Source organism: Solea solea, chromosome 18, assembly GCF_958295425.1.
Source record: "Solea solea chromosome 18, fSolSol10.1, whole genome shotgun sequence".
In the NCBI taxonomy this organism is placed as follows: domain Eukaryota; kingdom Metazoa; phylum Chordata; class Actinopteri; order Pleuronectiformes; family Soleidae; genus Solea; species Solea solea.
The window spans coordinates 11,268,053-11,293,411 of record NC_081151.1 but is presented as its reverse complement, the minus strand read 5'-3'; the positions used below and the strand labels follow the sequence as shown (position 1 = coordinate 11,293,411).

Sequence of the window (25,359 nt, the reverse complement as noted above, 5' to 3'; positions counted from 1 at the left end):
GATTGATAAATACCACACCGTATTATAATATATCTACTGTATATTCCAGCTCGACTATCACTTTGACACTTGAACATCAAAGCTACGTCAAGCTCTTCAAGGGTTTATGCAAATCTTCCAGTAGGAAGAGCTTATGAGTGGTTTGAATTAACAAATACACATAACCTCAGCTTGAGGTCATGTGTCAGCCCCAAACAAACACAGCAACCATTATTTAATTGAATACCCAAACATTTTAACAATCAGTTTTCCTTTTAAATCTCTTACATGTCATATGTAAAATGAATGACGTAAATATGCTGTTTTTGCAGGTGATGCCTTGACTCATAGAACTGCAGCTGACATCCCTGGAGGATACTGGAACTTTTCCTGGGTGTCTGAATATGATCTGAGCTTTCCTGATGACTCCACAGTCATGTCAGGTGAGTTTCACTTTGTCCACCTTCCTCTGACAGATGGACAGGCCCAAGCAGCTCTGTCCTTCAGAGATCCTCCTCTTTCAAGTAACAATGAAGGTATGCATCAGCTGTCAATCAGGACACCTAAATATCTCTGTCTCACCTGCCAAATATCATCAGTCATATAATCATGACAAATCTGAGTTGCTGTTGATCAGCCTGTTCAAGATCTGCTGAAGGACCTGGGAGAAACTTTGGAGTTAACATTCTAAATGCATTCTTATTCTGCCACAATTTGCCTTTGCTACAGTACCTAGCTGGTTCAGGGTCAAAATTAAATGTGTAAATACAAGTGTTAAATCTAGTATCAAATAGGCTTTTATAAAAGTAATACTAACAATTAGATAGTATAAAAGTATGGGATTCGATGGGGTGGAATATAAATCAGTTTTGGATCTGTATGTGTTTGATGAGTTGCACCCAAACAGGGTAGGTGTGGCGTGTTGCAGTATGCACACAACTGTACTGTATCCACTGTGCAGTGTGTTATCAAATTTCCCAGTATGTAACTGGCTAATTAAGCGTGCATGAACCAAGTTTTTAAACATATTTCAAAAACTGTATTCTATTATTTTATTTAATTAAAACTAATACCCTTAATGTAGTTTTATTGAAATTATAAATTGTAACAAAGATGTTGACAGTTGTTTCCAAAGAAGTAGATGTAACAAATTATTCAATTATTCTTCTTTATAATTCAAGCATTTAAAACCAATTCTCAGATCCTTGTCCTATGAATCTGTCACAAGTTTATTCAAGCATTGCATATTAAATGATCTTAAAATTTTAAATAAAGTGAAATTGTGGCGAAAATGCATCAATTTTCTTTTTCTTAGCTGTGTATTCAGTTTTCTATATTGGATATTAACATATATTTGCTGTTTGATGATTGTAGTCTAAATTATCATCAGAGATGTATTCATCTGATGTGCATCCTGACAATCAATCAATCAGTTGTATCGGGACATTCCTACTTCACATGATATAAACATTACAAGTATCTACCCCCCACCACACCTACCTAATACAAGGAACTCTGACAGGGCTGCAATGTAGACCTTGTTCTACATTGATGTGTCATCAAAATAATCTTGGAGACATTATTTGGAGGTTGAAATCCCACATAGTGTCACTTTGATTCATATTTTGCAAACAGAAATCAAGCAATCATGTTTGAATTTCAGTGGAAAAAAAACAAACTTGCTTGATATAATGTTGCAAAAGCCAGTCAGCGCACAGAAATGGTGGGGAAAAGCCTTTACTTTGTTCCGGAGGATAAAAGGTGAATTGTGCTAGTCATGCAAGTAAACAGGGATCATCCTGCTGTAAAATTATTATCCTAGCTCTGCGATTTTGAGATTGGACAGCCTGCCGAGAAACTACGTTTCCATTATTTTATTCAATGAGAGCTCTGACTTTTTATCTTTAAATTGTTAACCAAGAAGATGACTTTGTTTGGCAGTGAAGTAAGTGTGATGTGGCTGAAGCAGGAAGGATTACAGCTAGGAAGTAAAGGCCATAGAACTACAAGTCCGAATACACCTCTCATTGTATACACCTCATTGTATATACTGCATATTCAATTTTGTGTGTGCATATTGTAAAAAAAATATATGTATATTTGAATGCTTTCCACCCTTTGGCGTGTAATAACAATTAACAATTAGTAATAACAACACACAGCTTCAAAGAATACTGAGAAAAAGGTTTAAAAGAAGACGGGTCACAACAACAGGGCATGGTGAATGGGGCTTGAGGCACCAGTGATAGATCTCAACAGTCCCTACAGCATCTGCTGTCCGCTGGCATTTATTACCCACCATAAAAGCCAAAACAGACTTACTGGCCACTTGCCACCAGCTGCCCCCATACTATCCCTTCCTCCTGCCTCCCTGCCTCCCTGCTTCCCTGTGCAGCCTTTAGCTGGGGCAGCTATGGACTACAGACTTCTTAATTTGCGTTTCAGTGCTGGTAAGCTGACTTCATTGCCTCAATGTGTCAGCAATGTTGGACCCTTCTGACCTCAGCCCCAATCTATGCTGTAGTTTACCCTTGGGGAATAGCAGCTGGGCAGTTTAGTTAAACCCTTCTTCACATTGTGTCACTCCAGACCTTTTTCTCAGAGAGATGGATTGTCCTGGTTCGGCTGTGGCTGCCAGCTGTAACACAGGCACTCAGATGGATGCTAGCCACTTGAGGAGCTGCCGTGCTCTACAATAGAACATCTGCCTCACTCAGTTGGTAGTGCTGTTTTTGTGTAATGAGACACGGCAGTGGAATAAAACATATTTGCAAAGGCAGGGGGTATAAAACATAGAGCAGTGGTGCAGGTGCTTAAATATGGATTCCTCCTATGGTCGCATCGTTCTGCTCTTCCAACACTATTAGTGTGAACAGCTTTTTAATTTGGACAGCTTTTTGATTTTACGGAAGATAGCTCAAAGCAATGAATGATTAGCATTGGTGTGCATGACTGAATTGTTTTTAGGATCTCAATTCATGTAGGGCTGCGCAATAATTCAAAAACAATCTACATTTTGATAATGTTCTTCAATATCAATCTAACAAAGGTTTAATGCACTGTATCAGTATAATACTAGTACTCTGCAAACAAACTGAGTCAGAACACAATTTCTCTGAATGTGTGAAAATGTTTTGTCATAACAGTTTAAATCTACGGTTAATTTAGTCAAGATTAAAGCTCTGGCTTACATGTATCACAGTAATAACTATCATCGTAATAGAATTTTATTTTGATGACATTGTTGACCAGATCGTCCACACTAGGGGTGTGCGATATATATGTCCTCTACGATAGTATCTTAATTGTTGTTTTAACGATGTGTGAAATCACAATATCGACTATGTTGAAATCATTTAGCAAGAACCACTCAAAACACACATTCGCTGCATGATCACATGATCATGTTTCACAGTAACAAGCCATGCTAACTTAGCTGCATGTATGGCTGAAGTTAAACATGAGTGAACAAACAGCGCCAGGAGACAAAACACAAACTCTACCAGCCTCGGAATCGACGTTGTTCGAGCTAAACGTGGATCATCCTCACTTGCATGGAGGTGGTTTGGCTTCAAAAACACTGATGTCGCTCAAAAGACACCAATCTGCAAACTATGTTGGAAAGTGGTTGCCGTCAAAGAAAGATTGACAACAAATTTGTTTCACCATCTGTGAATTACCCACCGCACAGAATATGAGGAATATGAAAAGCTTCGGCAGTCGGCGTGTCGACCACGACCGGCCAGCTAAGGTACTGAAAAGAAAACACACTCCGTAAACTTTGGCAGCAGTTAAATGTTTATCGTCATTCTCATATTAATGCCTGCTATTTCAAATATGATGAGTATTGTTGACATTAGGGGGAAGTGTCAGTTTAAAATGCTCTCATGATAATTTGTGTTGGTCATTGTGCAATATAGGTAAGTTTAAGTTATTAAATAAGACCAATTCCAAAAGTGGAGATGCAACCTAATCATGCCGTGTCGTACTGTAACGAGGCGAGGCGAGTAGAGCCGAATGGAAATATGCCATTAGAGTCTTAGAAGTATTTTTGACTCCTTGCCTGCATGCTACCCTTGCAGCTTTGAAGAGTGAAGGATAAACTGAAGAAGCATTTCAGTGGGTAGTTGCAGATTTGAATTTGATCTCTTTTCAAACAGAAGCAGAAATTGGCAGGTAAAATTGAGCCAAAAATGTGTCAGTGTGTCGCTCTCAATATTTACATACATCTCTCTTATTTAATCAATATTCTGTCCAAACCCATCCTGCAGCAAATACATCTGGATATAATATCAGCCGATATTAGGCAGAGGAAGATAAGCAGTATGGGAGCAAATCCTTTTTTTTTTTTTTATATATATAAGTCCACAGGAACACAATCCGGGGTTGTGTGTGTGTGTTGCTTTTGCTTTGTTTTTGATGGTCTCTTTTACTGCACCACTAATACTATCTCTGTCAAAAATCACTTGCGACTTACCTGTATTCTGTGTTAACTGGACAGCTCCTGCCTCCTTTGAGAGGAAATTAATTTGCTAGGAATGTCTAGACTATAAAAAGTAGAACGGATACATAAATAAGCTCAGTGAGACAGAATCTTTTTGTAATCAGGAAATAAACATATTCATCATCTGAGTTGAAGAGTTTCATGGAGAACTTTGTCAGCACTGTGTTTACTCTCAAACCCACAAAGAGATATACATCATTAGCTGTAATTTACTGGATGTCAAAAGCACTCCAGTGCATATCCAACATCTCATTTAAAAAAAAAAAAACATGTAATCACATAGCTGTGCACTCCTGGGAATTGAGTAGTTAATTTATATACAGAAATAAAGATGGCTGCAGTGGGCTGGCATCTTCATGACCTCCGGCCATATAATACGACACATTGCTCAATCTCTGCTCTGTTTGATGAATGAGGTCAGGATCGAAGTGTGGTGATTGACTCATTTAACTGTCACACATCCTTATTAACACAGTTAGAGCCACTGGTAACGCTCTCAAATGCTCTGACGAATTACTTAAGGGGTTAAGATTTACCAGCATGTTCACTCTTAGGTAGTGTTTAACGCATCTGAGCATGATCATTTTGGGTCCTGTCATTTACGGGCCTTGTTTACAGTGATCTAGTGCCTTGTCTTTCAATGACCCTGTTGTGGTTTAGGTCTTAATGTAAATTGCTGTGTTGTGACTTTTACAAAAGGACCTCCGATTGTTAGACTAGTTTTGTTTATAGATCATTTTTTATTTATTTTTTTAATCTTATTTAACAGAGGAGTATGGTGTATTTAGCGACAACACTAATGCAATCACAATGTAGCGAATGTGTCGAAGTCTGCGCTTCAGTCATGCAGAAAATATTGAACTAATCTTTTTAGTCAACTGATTCAGTACACTGAAAAGAACTGTTTTGCTCACTAGTTTGTGTAGTTAGTGTGTGTTTGTGTCACGGGTTGTATGACGAGTCCGACCACATTGAGGGAGTATTATAGTAATGGAAAACGAACCAAACCAATGTAGAGTTGAGATGTGCCAAGCCTTGCTACAACTGTATAGTGGAAAAACACCATAAGACAATTGGAAAGACAAACATAAATAAACACTTGAAGTGTGAAGTGTGTGTCTGGCTAAACCTCATTAGTACTTTTACTTCTACTTGAGTAATTGTTATATTAAAGTAACAGTACTTGTACTTGAGTAATTTTTTTGGCTACTCTATATGTGTATATATCTTCTTCTTCTTCTTCTTTTCCTTTCGGCTGCTCCCTTCAGGAGTCGCCACAGCGAATCAACCTCCTCCATCTAACCATGTTCTCTGTATCCCCCTCTCTCACACCAACTAACTTCATGTCCTCTTTCACTACATCCATAAACCTTTTCTTTGGTCTTCCTCCAGACCTCCTGCCTGGCAGTTCCAACCCCAGCATCCTTCTACCAATATACTCACTATCCCTCCTCTGTACATGACGAAACCATCTCATTCTGGCCTCTCTGACCTTATCTCCAAAGCATCTAACATGTGCTGTTCCTCTGATTGACTCATTCTTGATCCTATCCATCTTCGTCACTCCCAAAGAGAACCTCAACATCTTCATCTCTGCTACCTCCAGCTCTGCTTCCTGTCTTTTCCTCAGTGCCACTGTCTCTAGACCATACATCATCGCTGGATTCACCACTGTCTTGTATATCTTTCCTTTCATTCTGGCTGATACTGTTTAGCTTGAACATGTTTCTTCACCTCTTTTCCACAATCTCCACTGCTCTGGACTGTTGAGCCTAAATACTTAAAATCCTCCACCTTCTATATCTCCACTCCCTGTAGCCTCATGGTTCCACTTGGGTTCCTCTCATTCACACACATACATTCTGTCTTGCTGCGACTAACCTTCATTCCTCTCCTTTCTAGAGCATATCTCCACCTCTGGAGCTTTTCCTCCACCTGGTCTCTGCTCTCACCACAGATCACAATGTCATCTGCAAACATCATAGTCCATGGAGTTTCCTGTCTAACCTCATCTGTCAGTCTGTCCATCACCACCGCAAACAAGAAGGGACTCAGAGGCGAACCCTGATGTAGTCCCACCTCCACCTTGAACTTCTCTGTCACACCTAAAGCACACCTCACCGCTGTCTCACAGTTGGCATACATGTCCTGAACCAGTCTAACATACTTCTCTGCCACTCCAGACTTCCTCATACAGTACCATAGTTCCTCTCTCGGCACCCTGTCATAGGCTTTTTCCAGATCTACAAAGGCACAATGCAGCTCCCTCTGACCTTCTCTGTATTTCTCTACCAGCATTCTTAAAGCAAATACTGCATCTGTAGTACTCTTTCTAGGCATGATACCATACTGTTGCTCACAAATGCTGACTTCTGCTCTCAGTCTAGTTTCCACTACTCTTTCCCATAACTTCATTGTATGGCTCATCAACTTTATTCCTCTATAGTTACTGCAATTCTGAACATCTCCCTTATTCTTAAAAATGGGCAGCATCACACTTCTTCTCCATTCCTCAGGCATCCCCTCACTCTCTAAGATCCTGTTGAATAGTCTAACCAGAAACTCTACTGCCTCCTCTCCTAGACACTTCCATACCTCCACAGGTATATCATCGGGACCAACTGCCTTTCCATTCTTCATCCTCTTCAGTGCCCCCCTAACTTCAGCTTTACTAATGATTATAGAACTAGGACATTGTGGCTTCGAAAAAAAAAAAATGTTATTGTAATGGCTATTTCCCAGGTTATTTGACAAATCAGTTCTTGGTACCTTTGCACATTTAGAAGGTGGGTGAAATTGGATGACGGATCCAGAGCTTGCACAGTCCACAGTTGCAGCACAGGCTCTGTCATTCACATTTGGCAACACACATAAGTGCTTAGCTTGTCAGTGGGCTAAGTGTGTTTCTGCATATATGAATATTGGTATTACATCAAAGGTTGAAAAATGTGAGGAGACAGCTGTGAAACTAAGTCAATGTTCATTTCTATTATTGTGTAAAGTAGCAATGCATGTAATTAGTTTCTTAAAATATATTTCCACATTTACAACTATGCAGGCATGAACACTTGCTGCTTCATTTCAAGCGGTTTCATTGGTTAAATGTTGCACAAAATGTATTACAGTTTATGAAACTGCCAACAAGTCACAATTTTTTTGTCAGCATGTATTGCCCACACAGTAGATCACCTCACAGTGTAAGATGAAGATTGACATTTTGTAAATAGTTGCTAAAGGTAATTTACATATCAGTAGTCTGTGAATGTTATTCACATACTGTTGAATAGTTTAGTCACTGCAAACTTTCAAGCTAATGTGTGTCTTTTCATTATGTATATGAGTTGGAACAACTGTGCTGATCTCAGCCTCGTAGAGCTGAACAAACTGCATCATTCCACTTTGGCTACATAGACATTTATTGAAGGAAAGGAAATTAGCTTCCACTACAACCTTGGAACTTCTCAAATTCTCCACATCTCATCACCCCTAATGTCCCCAGTGGCAATGAGCTACAGGAATCAATGTTTTTTGCCAAATGACAAGTTTTAAGCATGGAAACCATTACCCTTGCTTGCTCTAAGTGGTTTGGAACGACTGCTGCTGGGATTCTGCTAAAGGCAGCTTCCTCCTCAAGTGCATAGCCTTGTAATTTAAGTAAAGTCAAATGTGGTTGTCTCATTCGATAAAATTCCTTTTAAACATTTAGTAAGTTTAGCAACTTCTAATTCTCACATGTTAAATAGGATCTATTCATTGTTGATATATCAAGGGGCATGCTAAAATCATAATAGAGTTCAGTAGAACGTTGAAGAGAAACTTGTTCACAAAAACAGATGATGAAGACTAATGGAAATAAGAGAATAAGAGATTCTAAGCATAGATTACAATTATTGAAAAGGTAAAGATAAAAATCTAGCATTATTGAAGGTCAAACTATTCAGCACCATCACAGGCATCTTGACTTTCATTTGTGTAAAGTTTATTTTCTGGTGTTGGCAGGTTTGTCCTGCTTTTCAGTGGATTTAAAGCTTAAGCTCTTACAACATGCTGCTCTGTTAAAAGTCAGCATTTCACATCAAGCTATAAGTCTGTTACACTGAATAAAATGAAACGCAACTTCAGTGTGTTTTCAGAGATGCTTTTGGAAGCTATTCAATTTTTTAAATTATCAGTTGGTTGGATTAACTGACTACTGGTTGTTACTGGTTGAGTTATAAAGTTTGGGTTTGCTAGTTGCATCATTCTAGACAAAGTATTGTTTTAATAGGTTATTAGTGTATACTGAAGCAGGCATAAGTCCAAATACAGCAGAAATTAATGACCTGACTTTTATCAAAAGTATAACAGCACTCTTAGCAATATGACTGTGCTTGTTTAACCACAAAGTGTGGTTTCAGAGTTTCACAAAGAGAAACTTTTATATCAAGGCTCTTGATCTAAACATGCTATATGGACAGAGCCTCTGATTTCTTGCATACACAACTAATGTTGAGTTTCTTCAGTTTTAGTGCCAACATACTATAACACCAGCACTATAAGAAAAAAGAAAAAATGATTAATGTGATGACATAAGTCTGTTCATCCACTTATCTGTGCCTAATAAAAAAAAAAATCTGTCAGTGCAGTTTTCATTGAATAATTTCCAGATTTTGGAATTTTTATTGATATTTTTAAATTGGCCAACCTGATGTGGTATACAGGTTTCGCATGGTCTTGAAATCCTTGAAAGTATTAGAAAATTTGCCCTGAATAGACATTGAACAATCATTGAAGGTGCTTGAATTTTGTGAAAGAAGGAATTTAAGTTTATATTTGAGTAAAACTGTGCCCTTGCTGTTATGACACCACCTGTTCTACTGTTTCATGCTCCCAGCATTGCTTGATGTACGGCGAGTTGTTAATTACTATCAGTGAACACTGTCTCTTTCCACCGTTGACCTTAGTCATTTTAAGCAAGAGAGAGCAAATGACATTATGCCTGGGAAATGCAAAGTCCAAGATCTTGCCAAACAAAAATTACAAAGTCTTTTGTCTTGCCCAAGATCCCAAGGAAAATCACTTGTCCAGATGTAGATCCTGCTGCAAATCAAAATAAGTGGATGCCATGGGCAAGTGGCTTTTACAAGTTGCCCTCCTATCTTAAGCCGTGTCAGCACATTCGTTTCTTCAAGTTGAGGAAATTGGTCCTGGAAAGTTCTTGAAAATGCCTTGAATTTTATGTTATAAGTGGGAACTCTAGGTATGGTTTCAGACCTTAATTGTTGCCCATACTTCAATTTTTTTCAGATATTCAAACCAGTTTGAGTTTTCTCTTAATTGCTGGACAATCAAATTAATATAAATTTCTTTATCATATTGCTTTTCCTTATGGTGTCATGCATTCAATACTGAGCAAATACATGCTTTGCATTGCATCACGTTAATCACTTTTAGCATACCTGACAAGTCACTTGTCTGTTTTGACAGACATGCTTTGATCACATCTGATCTTTAAATCCCAATTCCCGTGTAGAAATGGTAGGGCAGTTTTATTTTTTATCTTTACTTTAAAACATTCACAATGTTTCATTCACAAACAGGAATATCATTTTTAGCTTAATTAATTTTGTTTAATCGGACAAATGGTGTGGACCACTTTGTTTTGTTGAAGAAATGCTAAAATGTATAAGAAATCATGCATAAAAAGTACTGCATATGCACACCAGTGTTTCTCCTGCTGAGTGTAGTGTGAAAAGTCACCTGAAAGTAGCCAAGCCCTTTAAACAGCGATTTAACTAGCCACAAGGATGTATCTGCATGAGGTCTGTCCATAGGGAGATTAAGGACAGATGGATGTAAAGATGAGTGGGAGGAGATCTGACTTTATTTTGTCTCTGTACAAATTTGAGGGCACTGTTTTGGTTTTACAGTTGAAATGCTACATATTAGTAATATTACACCCACCCCTATGTCTGTTAGAACTATGGTTCTACATCTAAACTGCATCTATATAACATTCTTCAATCCTTCAGGTAGAGGTGTATATTATTAGGGTAGATACTGAAGCTGGTACTGCCTATCAATACCAGTACTATTGATACTGTTATTGCTACTTTTCTATAATTTGGTGCTGAGGAGGCCTGAATGCAGTGGTGTGTTGGAGAGCTGTGAGGAAGATCAGGGAAGGACAGGGACTTCTGTTTAAACCAATGGGCTCCACTCAGCAGTTTTTTCCCCAGAGCATTTTCTCTGGTTTGGACTGACTTCTGTGGCCGATGCTCAACTGAAGGCTCTGGGATTATTAAGCATATACTTTAGAACAGGGGTAACCAACCTTTTTGAGACCGAGAGCTACCTGAAGGGTAGAGAATAATATGGAGGGCTACCATATTAACATGTTATGCAATTTACCATTTAAATGATGAATATTATACATTCAAATGCATACCAATTAATTCCAGTGCTTATTCCTAATGATTATCACAGCTTTTATAAACAATATCAAGGACATTTTACTCGGTGATCATATGGATACATACAAGTGAGGTGAATTGAAATGAGCCCGCAGGCATCTTGTTGGCTGCTCATGGGCTGAGCTCGCGAGCAGCCAACAAGTGAGGTGAAGCGAAATCAGCCCGCGGGCACCTCGTTCTGGGCTCACGGGCTACTTCCCTCCGACGCTACACCTCCAGAGCACAGGAACATGCAATGCTTCTTTACAATGAGTGTTGGTTTCACATGGATTCACGAGCACTGCGCAGCATCAATAACTTTTGGTACTTTGCGGTGATGCTAACTTTTTGGATACTTCTTCAATGACAACTTTACAATACATTACATGTCATTTAGCAGACGCTTTTATCCAAAGCGACTTACAATGGAATTGAGTACAATCAGCCAGGGGTGGAGTCAAACTTGCGACCATTGCGACCATGATGTCTCCCGCACACAGGGTACCGGTCTTAACCACTGAGCCACTCCACCCCAACTTGATGCCAAAAAACAACAAATACTGTCAAAAGATCACAAATACATGAAGCTAAAGGAATACTTCACCAATTTGCATGTGGCTTTGTACTGCTAGAATAGCAGTAGTATTTTTTCAAAATTGTGCTTTCCTCCCTCAGTTTTCCACTGAGTTGTAAAAAAAAATCAGTTTTTCCTTTTCCCAATTTTGCCCTATGCGTTTCGCGTCAATTGACTCAGCACCGAGCACCAGTCACGGGTGGCGAGCACTGGTCGCGGCGAGCACTTGTCACGGGTGGCGAGTATTTTGTTTTGTATTTTTATATTTATTATATATTTAATTCCTCACAGGGATTTGTGTTTACACAACTAGCACAGTCTGCTTCGAAGCTTGAGACAGTGTGACTCCCGCGGGGCGTGCTAGGAGTTGTTGTCGTTCATCTACATGAGCCAAAATTAATTTTTCTGCATTTCCCGGCAGAAGGCACTAGCTTCAAATATTATTTCACATTTCTCCTACATAGATGACCCAGTTTTAATAGACATTCATCTTTCCAACGGTGAAATATGCCTTTTAACCTACCAGTCCAGTAGAAACGGCCACCATGGCATCACTTTGCAGCCCTTTCTGAGCTTTCAGTTTGTCGCCACTGTTCAAACGCAGCACTGATGTTGACTCTGCTCTTGGGTTGTTATGCATCAGCCTTTTTCTTGGCAGTAGCTTTCTCAAGAACCGGTTTGTGATCCCCTGTTGTTGGCACCTTTTCTGCCATAATGTTGCAACTGTCTTGTGTCTTGTTGAATTTTTAGCAAGCTAGCATAAGTTCTGCCGTTGTCTTCTGAGTATGCGCAATTAGTGCACAAAGAGAGGAGTTGTTGCAGATGACAGTTTGATTGATGCATCACAATCCAATTAATTTGTTTGGGATGTTCAATGGAATTGGATGGTTTTTTGACATGAATAATTTTTTGTGACAATGCGTTAATTAATTGATTACAATTTGGTTGTGAACAGGGTTTTAACCAATGCAGTAAAAAATGCTCCAGGAAATTATCTCCCATCCCACCTTTTAAAGCAGACCCTACTGCGCTGCCTCACATTTTTAGATTGGTTGGTAGAATTAACCTGTAATTATTTATTTTTGTATTATACAGGCTGCTGTGTTTTTGTTACATTTAGTAAGGTTAGCCCAACAGTTTCAGTGGTCATTCACCAAATTGCTGGAAAGTGAACTGTGCTAGCATTATATGATTCTCAACTTTTGTTGAGCAACATTACAATAAACAAATTAAAAGGAGCAGAAAAGTTGAACATCTCTTTCCCCATGACAGTACATGTAATTAAAGGTATCACTATCAGTTTTTCCTCTTTTCCTGCATTTGGATAAATATGATTGTAGGAAAGTGACCTTTATGATTTTGTTGGGATGCTTTACTAATTGTAATATGATTATCCCTGTTATATATATACCCCTTTAATTGTTATTGAAAGACTATTAACACGGTCTTAAGTTTTTTTTAGGTCAATAATTGAATTAGTTGTTGTCATGTTAATCCATATTGAAATGCCTTTTGTTTGACCAGATCGCAGATGCCCTGGCAATAGCAGAACATGTGACCAGCAGCTGGGGGGCAGCCCGGAGTTTACATGGAGCATAGTGGCTGCTGGGGACCTGCAGAAAGAAAGAAATGAAAGAACTGAAAAGAAGACTGGAAGTCCACAGGGTTGGGAGGAAGGTAAGAATGAAGGTATCACCTTCCCTCTTCGTTGGGGAATTTTCATTTTTTTCAACAAAAGTTGTTATTTTTTTTTTAGTTGGTATGTTTGTTGTTTGTCAAGTATTATGGGGTATCTGGCTTCAGTGCGCTTTAAGTTACCTTAATTATGTTGAGGCAGAAACCTACTGATAAATGGACACTTAGACACTCTCACTTTGATTTTTCTCACCCGCCTCAAATATTGGTACAAGCACAGTAAAGCAGTGTAACATGTTATCTGGATTGCTGAAGATATTATTTTTTATCAAGTTTTCTGAGGGAAGGAGCTGAATATAGTTTGCTGAGCCAGACCCCTGCTTACAGATCTTCCATATTCTCCACCATCATTCATTTTCATACCCTCAGGATGAGAAAACGGTTTCTGTCGTCTTATCTCCTGAGGTGATGGTGAAATGGAGGGAGACAGAAGGGACTATTTATTTTCTTAAATGTGTTTTTTCCTATCATGAGCCACAAGTCTGAGACCAGATGGGTGGAGTGCTCAATGAAATTGGAAAACTGAAATATATTGACTGCTAAGAGAAAGGTGTTTGTGAGAGTGGACTATAGAAATGATTGATGTCTGCCATGTATATCTGGTAAGTTGTAAATGATAGCATGAGCATGTTTGTTTATACTTGATGTACAATTTACCACTAATTAATACAACTAATACATAACTGGTTAAAAATACAATGACAATACAAAAAGATAATAGTTTGTTTACCCACCTGAAATTGTTTTTAATTTATTTAATTAAAATGATTTATTTATTTTGCTGACAAATAAGTGATGTACACTAGATCAAGCATAGGTTCTACTGCGCTTTGATAAATAATGAATGGCCATTCTACTAAGAATAAAGGATGACACTACCACTGCCAGAAGTGAGGTTAATTTCCTCTGTGGTCATGTGCAGTACTGAATTTTGCCTTATTCCTTAAATCCTATTATGCTTTGGCTGTGATTAAACAAACATATTTGCACACATTGGTAAGTCATCATAATGTCAAGTGACTGCAGCGCATAGTGCTCCCTGCTCCTAAGGCTGATATGTGGGGGCATTTAGTCACATTAGTTTCCTGGGCAAAGTAAATAATGAGGACAGCATGAGGCAACTGTTCTTCTGGCATGACAATTAGCCAGTAGCGTACCGTGGGGTTTCAGTCAGGGCCTTCAGTAAAAAAAAAACACACAATAGTGCACACGCACACCACTGCGCATCTATAGGCTACTGCATCATTACCACCACATCTTCCGTTATGTCACTCAGCAAACGCAATTTCACAAGCCACCATATGACACAAAAACAAGCTTCCACATAAGCATAGGTGTCAGATACGCGGGGAACACGTCCACGGTACCATTTATGATCAACAGTTTTGTCCTCACCATTTCTAAAAAATGTTATCAATTTATCATTAACACTCAAACTACAGTAATTGATGTACCTCTTCGGTGTAGGTCTTCCTCTTGAAATAATTTCCTTCTTTTCTCCAAATGATCGAAAAAGTAATTGAATTCAGACACGTTCAGACACACATTAATTTGATTATTAAAAAAAATTAAATAGTAATAATAAAAATACTTTTTTGATATTGTCATGTCGATGCTCAGCATGAGGATCAAAAAATATCATAGCAGTGGTCATGGATTGGCTTGAAACTTGTGTTGTGAGAGAACACAGCTTCAGTGGCTAGCTAACAGGAGGTGAGTGTGGGGGGAGGTGTAACAAGGAATGTATACCTCCCCTCAATTAAACCCTGCACAAACTATATTGGTGCTAAACATGTCCTCTGTAACACTAATCAAGTTGATTGAAAATGAGTCACCTCTGTCAAGCACAATCTATGGAGTTTTTCAATCATGCCACTGGGGAAGACGTGACATAGAAACAGAAAATGATTTGAATGTATTTGGCCTCTCTGGTGCTCTTTCTGCGCAGAGCGGGTCGTCTCAATTCCATGTCTGCCCCAGTGTGTCCTGCCAAAGAAAGTGTGAATATGATTACATATTGATTTCTTGCTCTCCCACACGGAATAGAGTAGCATCGGTTGCAGTTTAGAGCTGACTGGCACAGGAAGATATCCAGTAGGACACTGTTTGCTGGTGCTGCTGATTTGTTTGTCTGTAATGGAGTGGCCCTGAGGCTGTCTGTCATCTGCCAACTCAGGGAGTCATCTTGATTTCTTTGCTGGCTTGAGCATTGTAGAATTCAGGATAAGAAGACATAATGTATAGGAAGCAGCAGCTTACCCAAGCTAATGTACTTATTCTACAGTGGTTACAATAGAACAGTCTTGATTATCTATATCTCACTCTATACATTTACCTTATTACCCTATATATAAAAAAGTAAAAGTAAATCACGATGCATGAAATCAACCATGTATCAGTATAACATTGTATATTGTATAAACAGTATATTTAAAATGATATCATTTGATTCATCCTGCTATTTTTTTGATAGACTTGAGATACCAACACACACACACACAAACAGCCTTCAGTAAACACATGCTGTTCTTTCAACTTTTTGCCTTAATGAAAAATATTACATTAAATTGTCAACATTTCTGACTGAGAATGATATTGATACCTTTTACACAATCAAACCCTTGCTTTTTGTCCCAATTTATACATAAACCAGCCCATTTAGGATAATAATGAATACTGAAATCCCATCAACGGTCCTTCAGGTATTGTAAACGTAGATTGATAGCTGTTCAATTGGTTGACCAGATGGACACACATTGCAAACACAAGATTTTTAATATTTAGTTGGTTTATTTGATAAATGACTGCATTTTGTCAATTTTTCTTAGCCAACAGTGAAGTGGCACTATTGTTTTGACTCAAGAAGAAAAGACTAAGACTCGAGCAAAGAGAAGGCTGTTGCTGCTGCTGGGCACTGCCCACAAACTTTAAAGTGCCTTTTGCAGTGCTTCAAAGAGCCCCTCTGGGAATACCCTCCTGAGCCCTTTCATAACAACAGAAATGCCTGGCTTGACCTGGTCCCTGCACAGTCCATAAATTGGTGAGAAGCACTGAAAGTGATCCTTATTTATTAGAGGTTCCACACAAAGTTTCTCAAAGTTTGATTTACCTCTACTCAGTGAGATTGCATCTGAACGGATCAATGGTCTACTTGCCACACAGACAGGGAAGCCATCCTGTGCCTCTTTGTACACCCAGATCCCTTTGTAGCAGAGCAAATAATTATGAACCATTACTCTGGATGCTGGACAATGTGTGCTACTTAACTGTTTTGGGCCTGAAAAAATAATAGCCTTGGCATTTGAAGTAAGACTGTGCTTTGGGGTTGATCCCCGACATTTGCAAAATTGACCAGTTACGGATGGCAAAAATGAACATAGGGAAAAAAAATGCTCTATCCATCGCAACAAACCTGGTCTATCATATTGGTCTGAAAGAAAAGGGATGCCTTGAAAATGTAATTCATGTCTTACAACTAGAGACGAACAAAGCCTTTCTCACGTGGCAAGCTCATTGAGGTGACAGATTGCATTGTGACCATGTTCTTTATTTCCTCCTGTATTTTTCAGTGAACACATTCTCTGACCTGGAGATAAGACACTATCAGCAGGGGGTGGCAGAAAATTGTATCATGATACTCAATGAAAATTTTAGATCACAATATTCATGCCAGAAACAGGTAGATTTACAGTTAACTAGGTAACTAAATCTGCATGTGTGGACAAATTTAATTACAACACTTAACAGGCACACTCTTTTTCTCTTTCTCTCACTCGCTCACTGTGTATATGCATCTACAGTATAAACAGTGTGTGTGTAGTGAGAGAGATAGTCATAGCGAGAAGCTATATACAGTGCCTTGTGAAAGTATCCGGCCCCCTTGAACTTTTCAACCTTTCGCCACATTTGAGGCTTCAAACATAAAGATATAAAATTGAAATTTTTTGTCAAGAATCAACAACAAGTGGGACACAATCGTGAAGTGGAACCAAATTTATTGGATAATTTAAACTTTTTTAACAAATAAAAAACTGAAAAGTGGGGCGTGCAATATTATTCGGCCCCCTTGCGTTAATACTTTGTAGCGCCACCTTTTGCTGCAATTACAGCTGCAAGTCGCTAGGGATATGTCTATCAGTTTTGCACATCGAGAGACTGGAATTCTTGCCCATTCTTCCTTGCAAAACAGCTCGAGCTCAGTGAGGTTGGATGGAGAGCGTTTGTGAACAGCAGTCTTCAGCTCTTTCCACAGATTCTCGATTGGATTCAGGTCTGGACTTTGACTGGGCCATTCTAACACCTGGATACGTTTATTTGTGAACCATTCCATTGTAGATTTGGCTTTATGTTTAGGATCATTGTCCTGTTGGAAGATAAATCTCCGTCCCAGTCTCAGGTCTTTTGCAGACTCCAACAGGTTTTCTTCCAGAATGGTCCTGTATTTGGCTCCATCCATCTTCCCATCAATTTTAACCATCTTCCCTGTCTCTGCTGAAGAAAAGCAGGCCCAAACCATGATGCTGCCGCCACCATGTTTGACAGTGGGGATGGTGTGTTCAGGGTGATGAGCTGTGTTGCTTTTACGCCAAACATATCGTTTTGCATTGTGGCCAAAAAGTTCAATTTTGGTTTCATCTGACCAGAGCACCTTCTTCCACATGTTTGGTGTGTCTCCCAGGTGGCATGTGGCAAACATTAAACGAGACTTTTTATGGATTTCTTTGAGAAATGGCTTTCTTCTTGCCACTCTTCCATAAAGGCCAGATTTGTGCAGTGTACGACTGATTGTTGTCCTATGGACAGACTCTCCCACCTCAGCTGTAGATCTCTGCAGTTCATCCTGAGTGATCATGGGCCTCTTGGCTGCATCTCTGATCAGTCTTCTCCTTGTTCGAGATGAAAGTTTGGAGGGATGGCCGGGTCTTGGTAGATTTGCAATGGTCTGATACTCCTTCCATTTCAATATGATTGCTTGCACAGTGCTCGTTGCAATGTTTAAAGCTTGGGAAATCTTTTTGTATCCAAATCCAGCTTTAAACTTCTCCACAACAGTATCTCGGACCTGCCTGGTGTGTTCCTTGGTCTTCATGATGCTCTCTGCGCTTTAAACAGAATCCTGAGACTATCACAGAGCAGGTGCATTTATACAGAGACCTGATTACACACAGGTGGATTCTATTTATCATCACCAGTCATTTAGGACAACATTGGATCATTCAGAGATCCTCACTGAACTTCTGGAGTGAGTTTGCTGCACTGAAAGTAAAGGGGCCGAATAATATTGCACGCCCCACTTTTCAGTTTTTTATTTGTTAAAAAAGTATAAATTATCCAATGAATTTCGTTCCACTTCACGATTGTGTCCCACTTGTTGTTGATTCTTGACAAAAAATTTCAATTTTATAACTTTATGTTTGAAGCCTCAAATGTGGCAAAAGGTTGAAAAGTTCAAGGGGGCCGGATACTTTCACAAGACACTGTAATTGTTTTATGTATGACACATGTAATAAATAATGTCTCATTCTCTCTTTGAAATGTCAAATTAGTAACAAACATAGTTTTTTATCTACTTTTAGATCTATAGTCTCTCTCTGCATCATCCTAGACAGGAGGTGTAACCTTGGTTTGTGTGTAACTGTGGTCTGAATGTTACGGGATGTATGGAATCATTATAGGTCGACATTTCTATTTATTTTTACGCCAGCCCTTACCTTTATCTGGGTTTTGGAGCCAGGAGGAGTATTTCCTCTCTGACAGCCCAGGTGGGTCAAAGCCTGCGCTTGTTCAGGAGTGCAGCCTTTTCCTCTCAACAGCAGAACTCAGCAGCCCTTTTTTCAAGATGGAATCTACGTTTTTTTCCATTTTCCACATTGTGCACCACGTTCACCGTTTCCTCAAGTTATTTTCAAATATAGTTTTGTAACCACTGAACACCTATTGAGTTGTCAAGGGGCCGGGGCACCTAGTATTTGTGAACACAGCTTTATTCTCTTACTGGTGAAAATGCCATGAAAGCCAATTTAACAAATTGTATAACTAAGTAATCAATATCTGTAACTACGAAAAGTATTTTTTATGTTTCAATTTTCTCCTCTTAATAGCTGTACGTGTGGTAATTGTGCTAAAATGTGACATAGACTAGTATGACTGAAAATAAGAAAATGCAATATATGTACCTTACACTTTAAAGAGGAACTAAACCCCAGTTCTGAAGCTGACTCCGTCAATGCCTGATTTATAAAAATCTACTAAAAGTGGGCAGGGAGTTATCGGTGAGTGCAGGGATGAGTGAGCACCGCAGGGGGTGTGACGATCGAGTGACAGCAAATGCAAATCCCGGCAGCGGCGCGAGACACACATTTTAATAAGTTTACACACTCACACGCCACACATGACCTTTCCCACACTGATAAGTGATAAAAGTCACCATGAATAAATTAATCGATGATGCAAAGGCAGATTGCTCTGCGTAGTTCATTCATACAGTTGTCTTGAATTAGCGACCTATTAGCCAATCAGAAAATAGTATTCACTGTTCCTGGGAAGAATGGACGCGCTCCGCTCTGGTTCGCACAGCTCAGCCAAGTTGCACTTCCCTGCTGCCATCTCATGTCCGCCCACTTCCACACAGCTGGACAGTTGATTTTTTGGGGTTTTTTTCTTGCACAGAAATACACTGTACATTACGTTGTAGCGCCCTTAGCCTTTGTGTACGAAAGCACATTAATGACACTCACATTCTTTCTAGGTTCGGGAAGCCGGACACCTTAATCATTCAAATGACCCAAAGTTAGGAAGTGAACGTTGATGATTTATTGCCTCACAAGGATAAACTTGCAACAATAAAAATAAAATACAAAAATAGAGCTCTTTTTAGAAAATAAATAAATAAATAAAAGTGTCCCTTCTTTTGAGTTGGAAGAGTAGAGTTTATCTGACTACCCGGTTAGATTTTGTGTGTTTTGTTCTTATCTATGTCAAAGAGTGAAGTGAGATGGTGGTCTTCTGTTCTCTGGAGTGGATCCCACAGCTGCCCACACTGTGCTTCTTCTCCGTTTGTTAGACTATATTTTCTTACTACACCAGATCTTGTTATGGTGTTGTTCAGTATGTTCACAGTCTTGTGCATACATCATTTTGAGAAAAAAATAAAATGGTGTTTCCATTTGATAAACTACTCAGGAATTGATAAGAGAATTGATAAGGAATTGGATTGATAGGCAGAATCAACAATGGTATTGATATTGATAAAAACCTATCAATTCCCACCCCTAATTACTACCATATCTCTGTTCATCACATGACCTCATACTACTTGCACTCTGAATGTCTTCCATATATATATATATGTATATATATACTGTATGTGTGTGTGTGTGTGTGTGTGTGTATGTATATATATATATATATATATATATATATATATATATATATATATATATATATATATATATATATATATATATATATATATATATATATCCAGTTGCAGGATATACAGTATTCTAATTGTTGTAAATGACTATGTATACATTTACAATAGAATACAATAGACTTTTACCATGACATAATTATCCATCATGAAATTCAATTTGAATTTAGACCCTTTTACCTTTGTAGAGCTATATTCATATTTTTAAAAACCTCCTTTTAATCAATATTTATCTTTTTAACTGTAGCATATATGCATATTAACTTTGAATACTACAGATAATACCTCAGCAGCATAACTGCTGGTACTACAAATGACTAATGTTAGCATCTTGCTAACAGCGCTAGAGTACATCATATAATGGTATAGAAAACCCGTACAGCAGGGAGTTAGTAATTCATTGTAACAGTAGAATGACTGTAACATTCAGTAGACTGCAGCAGGTGGAGTTCAAAAAGGGTAAAGCACCAAATGCAAATTCAAAAAGCGTTAATATGAGAAAAACATGCTATACTGAGAAGCCTCCTCAGAGTACTCCTTTGGGAAATGTTTTTTTTTGTGATAGGTAATTATCTGTTTGATATGGCAACAACAGAACCACTCTAAATCTCATTTAGTAAAATACTGGATCTCTGACCTTTGTCTTAGTTGCACTTCTGACCAACACCAGTGTTATTATATTCGGGCCATATAATGATAGCACCCACGCCCCACCTTGAAGGTCAAGTTAATTTTATTATTTTGTTTTCTATATAGCGCCAGTTCACAACAGAAGTTATTTAAGGTTATCTTTTATCAAACAAACTAAATAGCCTTATTTTATTTAGCTTATTTACACAACACAGGTGAGCACACTCCCACCAGCGGACAGAGATTCAACCACCTGAAAAGCTGACATTTTTTTAAACACTCCCAGGGTGCTGAAGATGGCAACACTTGCTCCCCCTCTCAGCTGGAGTAGTTCTGCTCCGGGTCCAAGCACAGAAAAGAGCCTAAATACAGTATCTTCTCTCGCTCGATCTGCACACACACTCAGTTGTGTTGCTCAAGTGTGCGCGCGCACGCACACACACACTCACTCAGCTGCACCTCTCTCTCACTGGAGGAATCATTCATGCTCCTGCTTGGAAAATACAGTTATATACTGTGAAACCATTATTAATAATTTGAAAAATACTGCGATAGAAATTGGTCATACCGCCCAACACTAACTAGCTATACATACATACATACTGTACATGTATGCATAAATAACTATTCAGATAAGTGTCCATGTCAGTGTCCAGTTTAATGCACTCAAGCATGACACAAGAATATGTTGTAATGTGACTTACTTTACTGACCATGTCCAAACCAAAAAGATAGACTACACAATTCTATCTTTAGATGTTGCGACTCTCCTGACATCATTTCAGTTTAACATATACTGTATTTTTGCCCTTACCCTCCTTGATGACTAGCCATTATCATTCAACTTGAGGGGTCAACTGACATGGTTTTTTTGTCAGAGATGATACTAATGCTGATTATAAATATTACTGATGGCTGATTTGTAATTTATATACACTTTCAGTATTTTTTTTGTTTTTAACGTAATTGGCCTGCATTAGTTGTGAGTTTTGTGTATTTAAACAGGACATACGCCGAGTAGCCTCGATATACTCTTCAATTTATTATCTACAGTATATCATTATATGTGATCATTAAATGTAATGCATTAACATTCACTCAGTTTGCTTAGGTCCTTTTTATCTGAATAATTGTACAGTTTTATTTATATTTGAGTCTGTAATTATTTCTTTGAATTAGCAAACATTAAGCGTGTTTCATTAGCTCAAGATATGCATTATGTGTCTGAGTTTTTTTTTCTGCTTTATCTCAACAGAGCTAGTTTCTCTATTTGCTTCATTGCAGTCGAATATTGCCTACTGCACATTTAAATTTGGAGTACTGTGCAGTGCTATTGCTGGCATATATGGCATCTCTCTGACTCTTGCTGTTCTTCTCTTGTTTTGTGTCTTGTATCAACAGATTGCATTGTTCATAACATTGTAGTATTAACTGTAGTAACAGGTTCATAAAATGCTGTCTTCGGCATGCAGATTGTATTTTCCTGCTCTGCATTTTGGATTCCAGTGTCTTAAGTCTACAGTGATGGTGAAGTAAAATGAGAAACATAGTCCATGAAGTGCCTCTCGCAGAACAGAAAAGGGGGTTACCCTGTATCAAATATTGTACTCTAAGAATCCTGCCAGTCCTTTTCTATCCAACTGATTTTTTTTAGTGGAACAAAATCATTTGATATCTCCTGCAGGTGAACCAAGGCTGCCTTTGTCTTGTTATCAGTCAGTAAACCTTGAGGTTACTGCAGCACGGAGACCCAGGAGATGTTGAATATCAATGCACCCTTTAACCTTGAAGTCTTGGTCTCAGTGAATTTGCCCATTCCTCTGTCTTTGTTGTCAAGTATATCTTCAGAGGACCCAGTAGTCGCCCTTCATCAATAATCCAGCAAATGACCCACCTTTGACCAAGCCCCTTTAATGAGCTGACCTGCACCATAAAAGCAAGGTCAGTTAAGGCTATCAGCACTGCATTCAGCTAATCACTTTTTACTTGAAGTGTTGTCTCAATAATTTATTGCTACACTAGTTTTCTGAAGTTGATACTTAATTGTTCTGTAACCCCATAACATCACCTTTGACTCTTTTAACCTTTAGATTGAATGCGGTCAACCAATGAAGCAAATAAAAATACAGTGTAAATAGTGTAAAAACTGTCATGCACATTTCCTCTCCTCCATAAATTGCTCTTCAACCAAACAGAGCCTAACTCTCGTTGCTAATAATTACCTGCATAGCTATGGAGACGCTGTCGATGTCTATTCTTTCTTGCATGTTTAATGAAGTACTGTTAAAAGACAAATAAAACAGAAGGAAGCAATTACAAGTACACCATACCTTTCAAAGAAGAAAAAAATCTCATTATCCCAACGTTCACTCTGATGTAATTAGGATGCCATCTGTAGACTATCCAATTAGTATTCTTGTGGTAGGTTGTTGACATCTCCCAAAGCGTGTCTGTAGTGTGTATGTATGTGTGCATTGTTTTGTAATTGGGTCTTCTGCCTGTGGTGCCACTTATCATAAATGCTTAAAGGGAAAGAAACCGAGAATTACCTAGCTAATCTGTGTTTATTGTCCCTTATAATCTGAATTAAGGTGCGGTAAAATAACTTCTTTGTCAGACACATTGCTGCATGGTAGGGATGTGTCATGAAAATATGAATCCTTAACAAGTTTTCTTCAGTATGCCATAGCTGCTTTAAAAAAAAAAAAAATCTCATTGTAGGACTGCCATTTATTGCTGTCCTGCCACAAGGTAGCTGCGGTCTGCTTCTCTCTCAGACTGCTGGGATAAATTGATCCAAATTGGGTTATTAAGTGCTGAGTCAAAATGAGACCGACCCAGCCATCAGTGATTATAACCCTGTAGTAAGGCTGGGCGATATGGACTAAAAGTCATATCTCAATATTTTTTAGCTGAATGGCAATACTCCATTTATATCTTGATATTTATGTCTGTGATGTAATTGGGGTTTCCCCAAAGCATTATAGCATATTAGATCAAATGTTTTCCAGAGGCAAACTAAACAAACAGTCCGTTATAAATTTAAGCCACATGCCAAATGTCAGAGGTCACTGAAATAAAAATGCTCCTTGAAAAAATAAAACAAATCTCTTGACTGCATGACAGTAATATACAGTCATTAATTTCGAAAATACAATACTGTTACAATTTTAACAGAAATAAAAATGGACTTAATAAAATTGAAACAAACACGACTAATAAAATAAAAATTGTATCTGTGAAAATGAATGCTTAATTGGGTTTGAACAATTTTCTCAATTATTTAACATAGATATTTGATATGATAATTAAATAACTTTACTACTTCGGGCTTCCATATGTGACTGACAGTAATGGAAAATAAGTCATAACTCTATAGTGTGTGAACTATGAACCAGCTAGTTCCCGCCTCCTCAGCACGTGCTGAACGATACATCTAACACACCAAGAGAGGCGGGACTTAAGGCAGAACAGCCAATCATCAGCCGGTCACATTCAAAACTGGTGTCATGTTTGAGGCAACGACAGGAGAGGGAGGGGGAGAGGAGGCAGCCGCAGTGAGCGCAGAAACGGAGTGGCCAGAGAAACGGAGTGACTGTCGTGAGGCGTGCAAAACTGAGGAAAAACTGTAGAAAAAGTGTGCGTATTTAAACCTCTCACCGGGAAAAGTATGTGTGTGTGTGTGTGTGTGTGTGTGTGTAGGGACGAGGGAGAGGGAGAGGAGAAATAGGTGTGAACTTGCGGCCCATGTATTGCCATTTTAACGCAAAATTAGTTATATCAATACAAGCGATATTGTCCCGTGTTATATCTCGCTTAGAAATATATCGATATATATTAAAATATCAAGATATCACCCAGCCCTACCATGTAGGGTTATTGGTTCGACCCAGCAAGTTGGGTAATGTTTTCTGTTCAAAAATAGGTTAAAATGACCAATTTTACCACTTTAAATTGGAATGAAAATATCCTAACAATACCATCAAACGTTATAAGGACTGGGGAATTAGGCTTTCCTTGATCTTGATCTTTAATCGCCCTTTCTGAAAACTTAGCACATGCATTACTTTCTTCTCTTCTGGAATAGTGGCATCCACATTTTTACCTTCTATAT

The 25,359-nt window shown here is 38.5% G+C and overlaps 1 protein-coding gene across 4 annotated transcripts in view; it reads left to right on the top strand.

Annotated features, from left to right (window-relative positions):
* Nucleotides 1-25,359, top strand: part of alk (ALK receptor tyrosine kinase) — a 350,840-nt gene that overhangs the window by 160,483 nt on the left and 164,998 nt on the right. For 3 of the 4 annotated variants that reach the window (XM_058615374.1, XM_058615375.1, XM_058615377.1), the window contains exons 2-3: nt 312-422; nt 13,013-13,177. In XM_058615374.1, coding sequence (XP_058471357.1) covers nt 312-422; nt 13,013-13,177 — 276 coding nt within the window. The remainder of the gene's footprint in view (nt 1-311; nt 423-13,012; nt 13,178-25,359) is intronic. The other variant, XM_058615376.1, reaches the window with a different exon arrangement.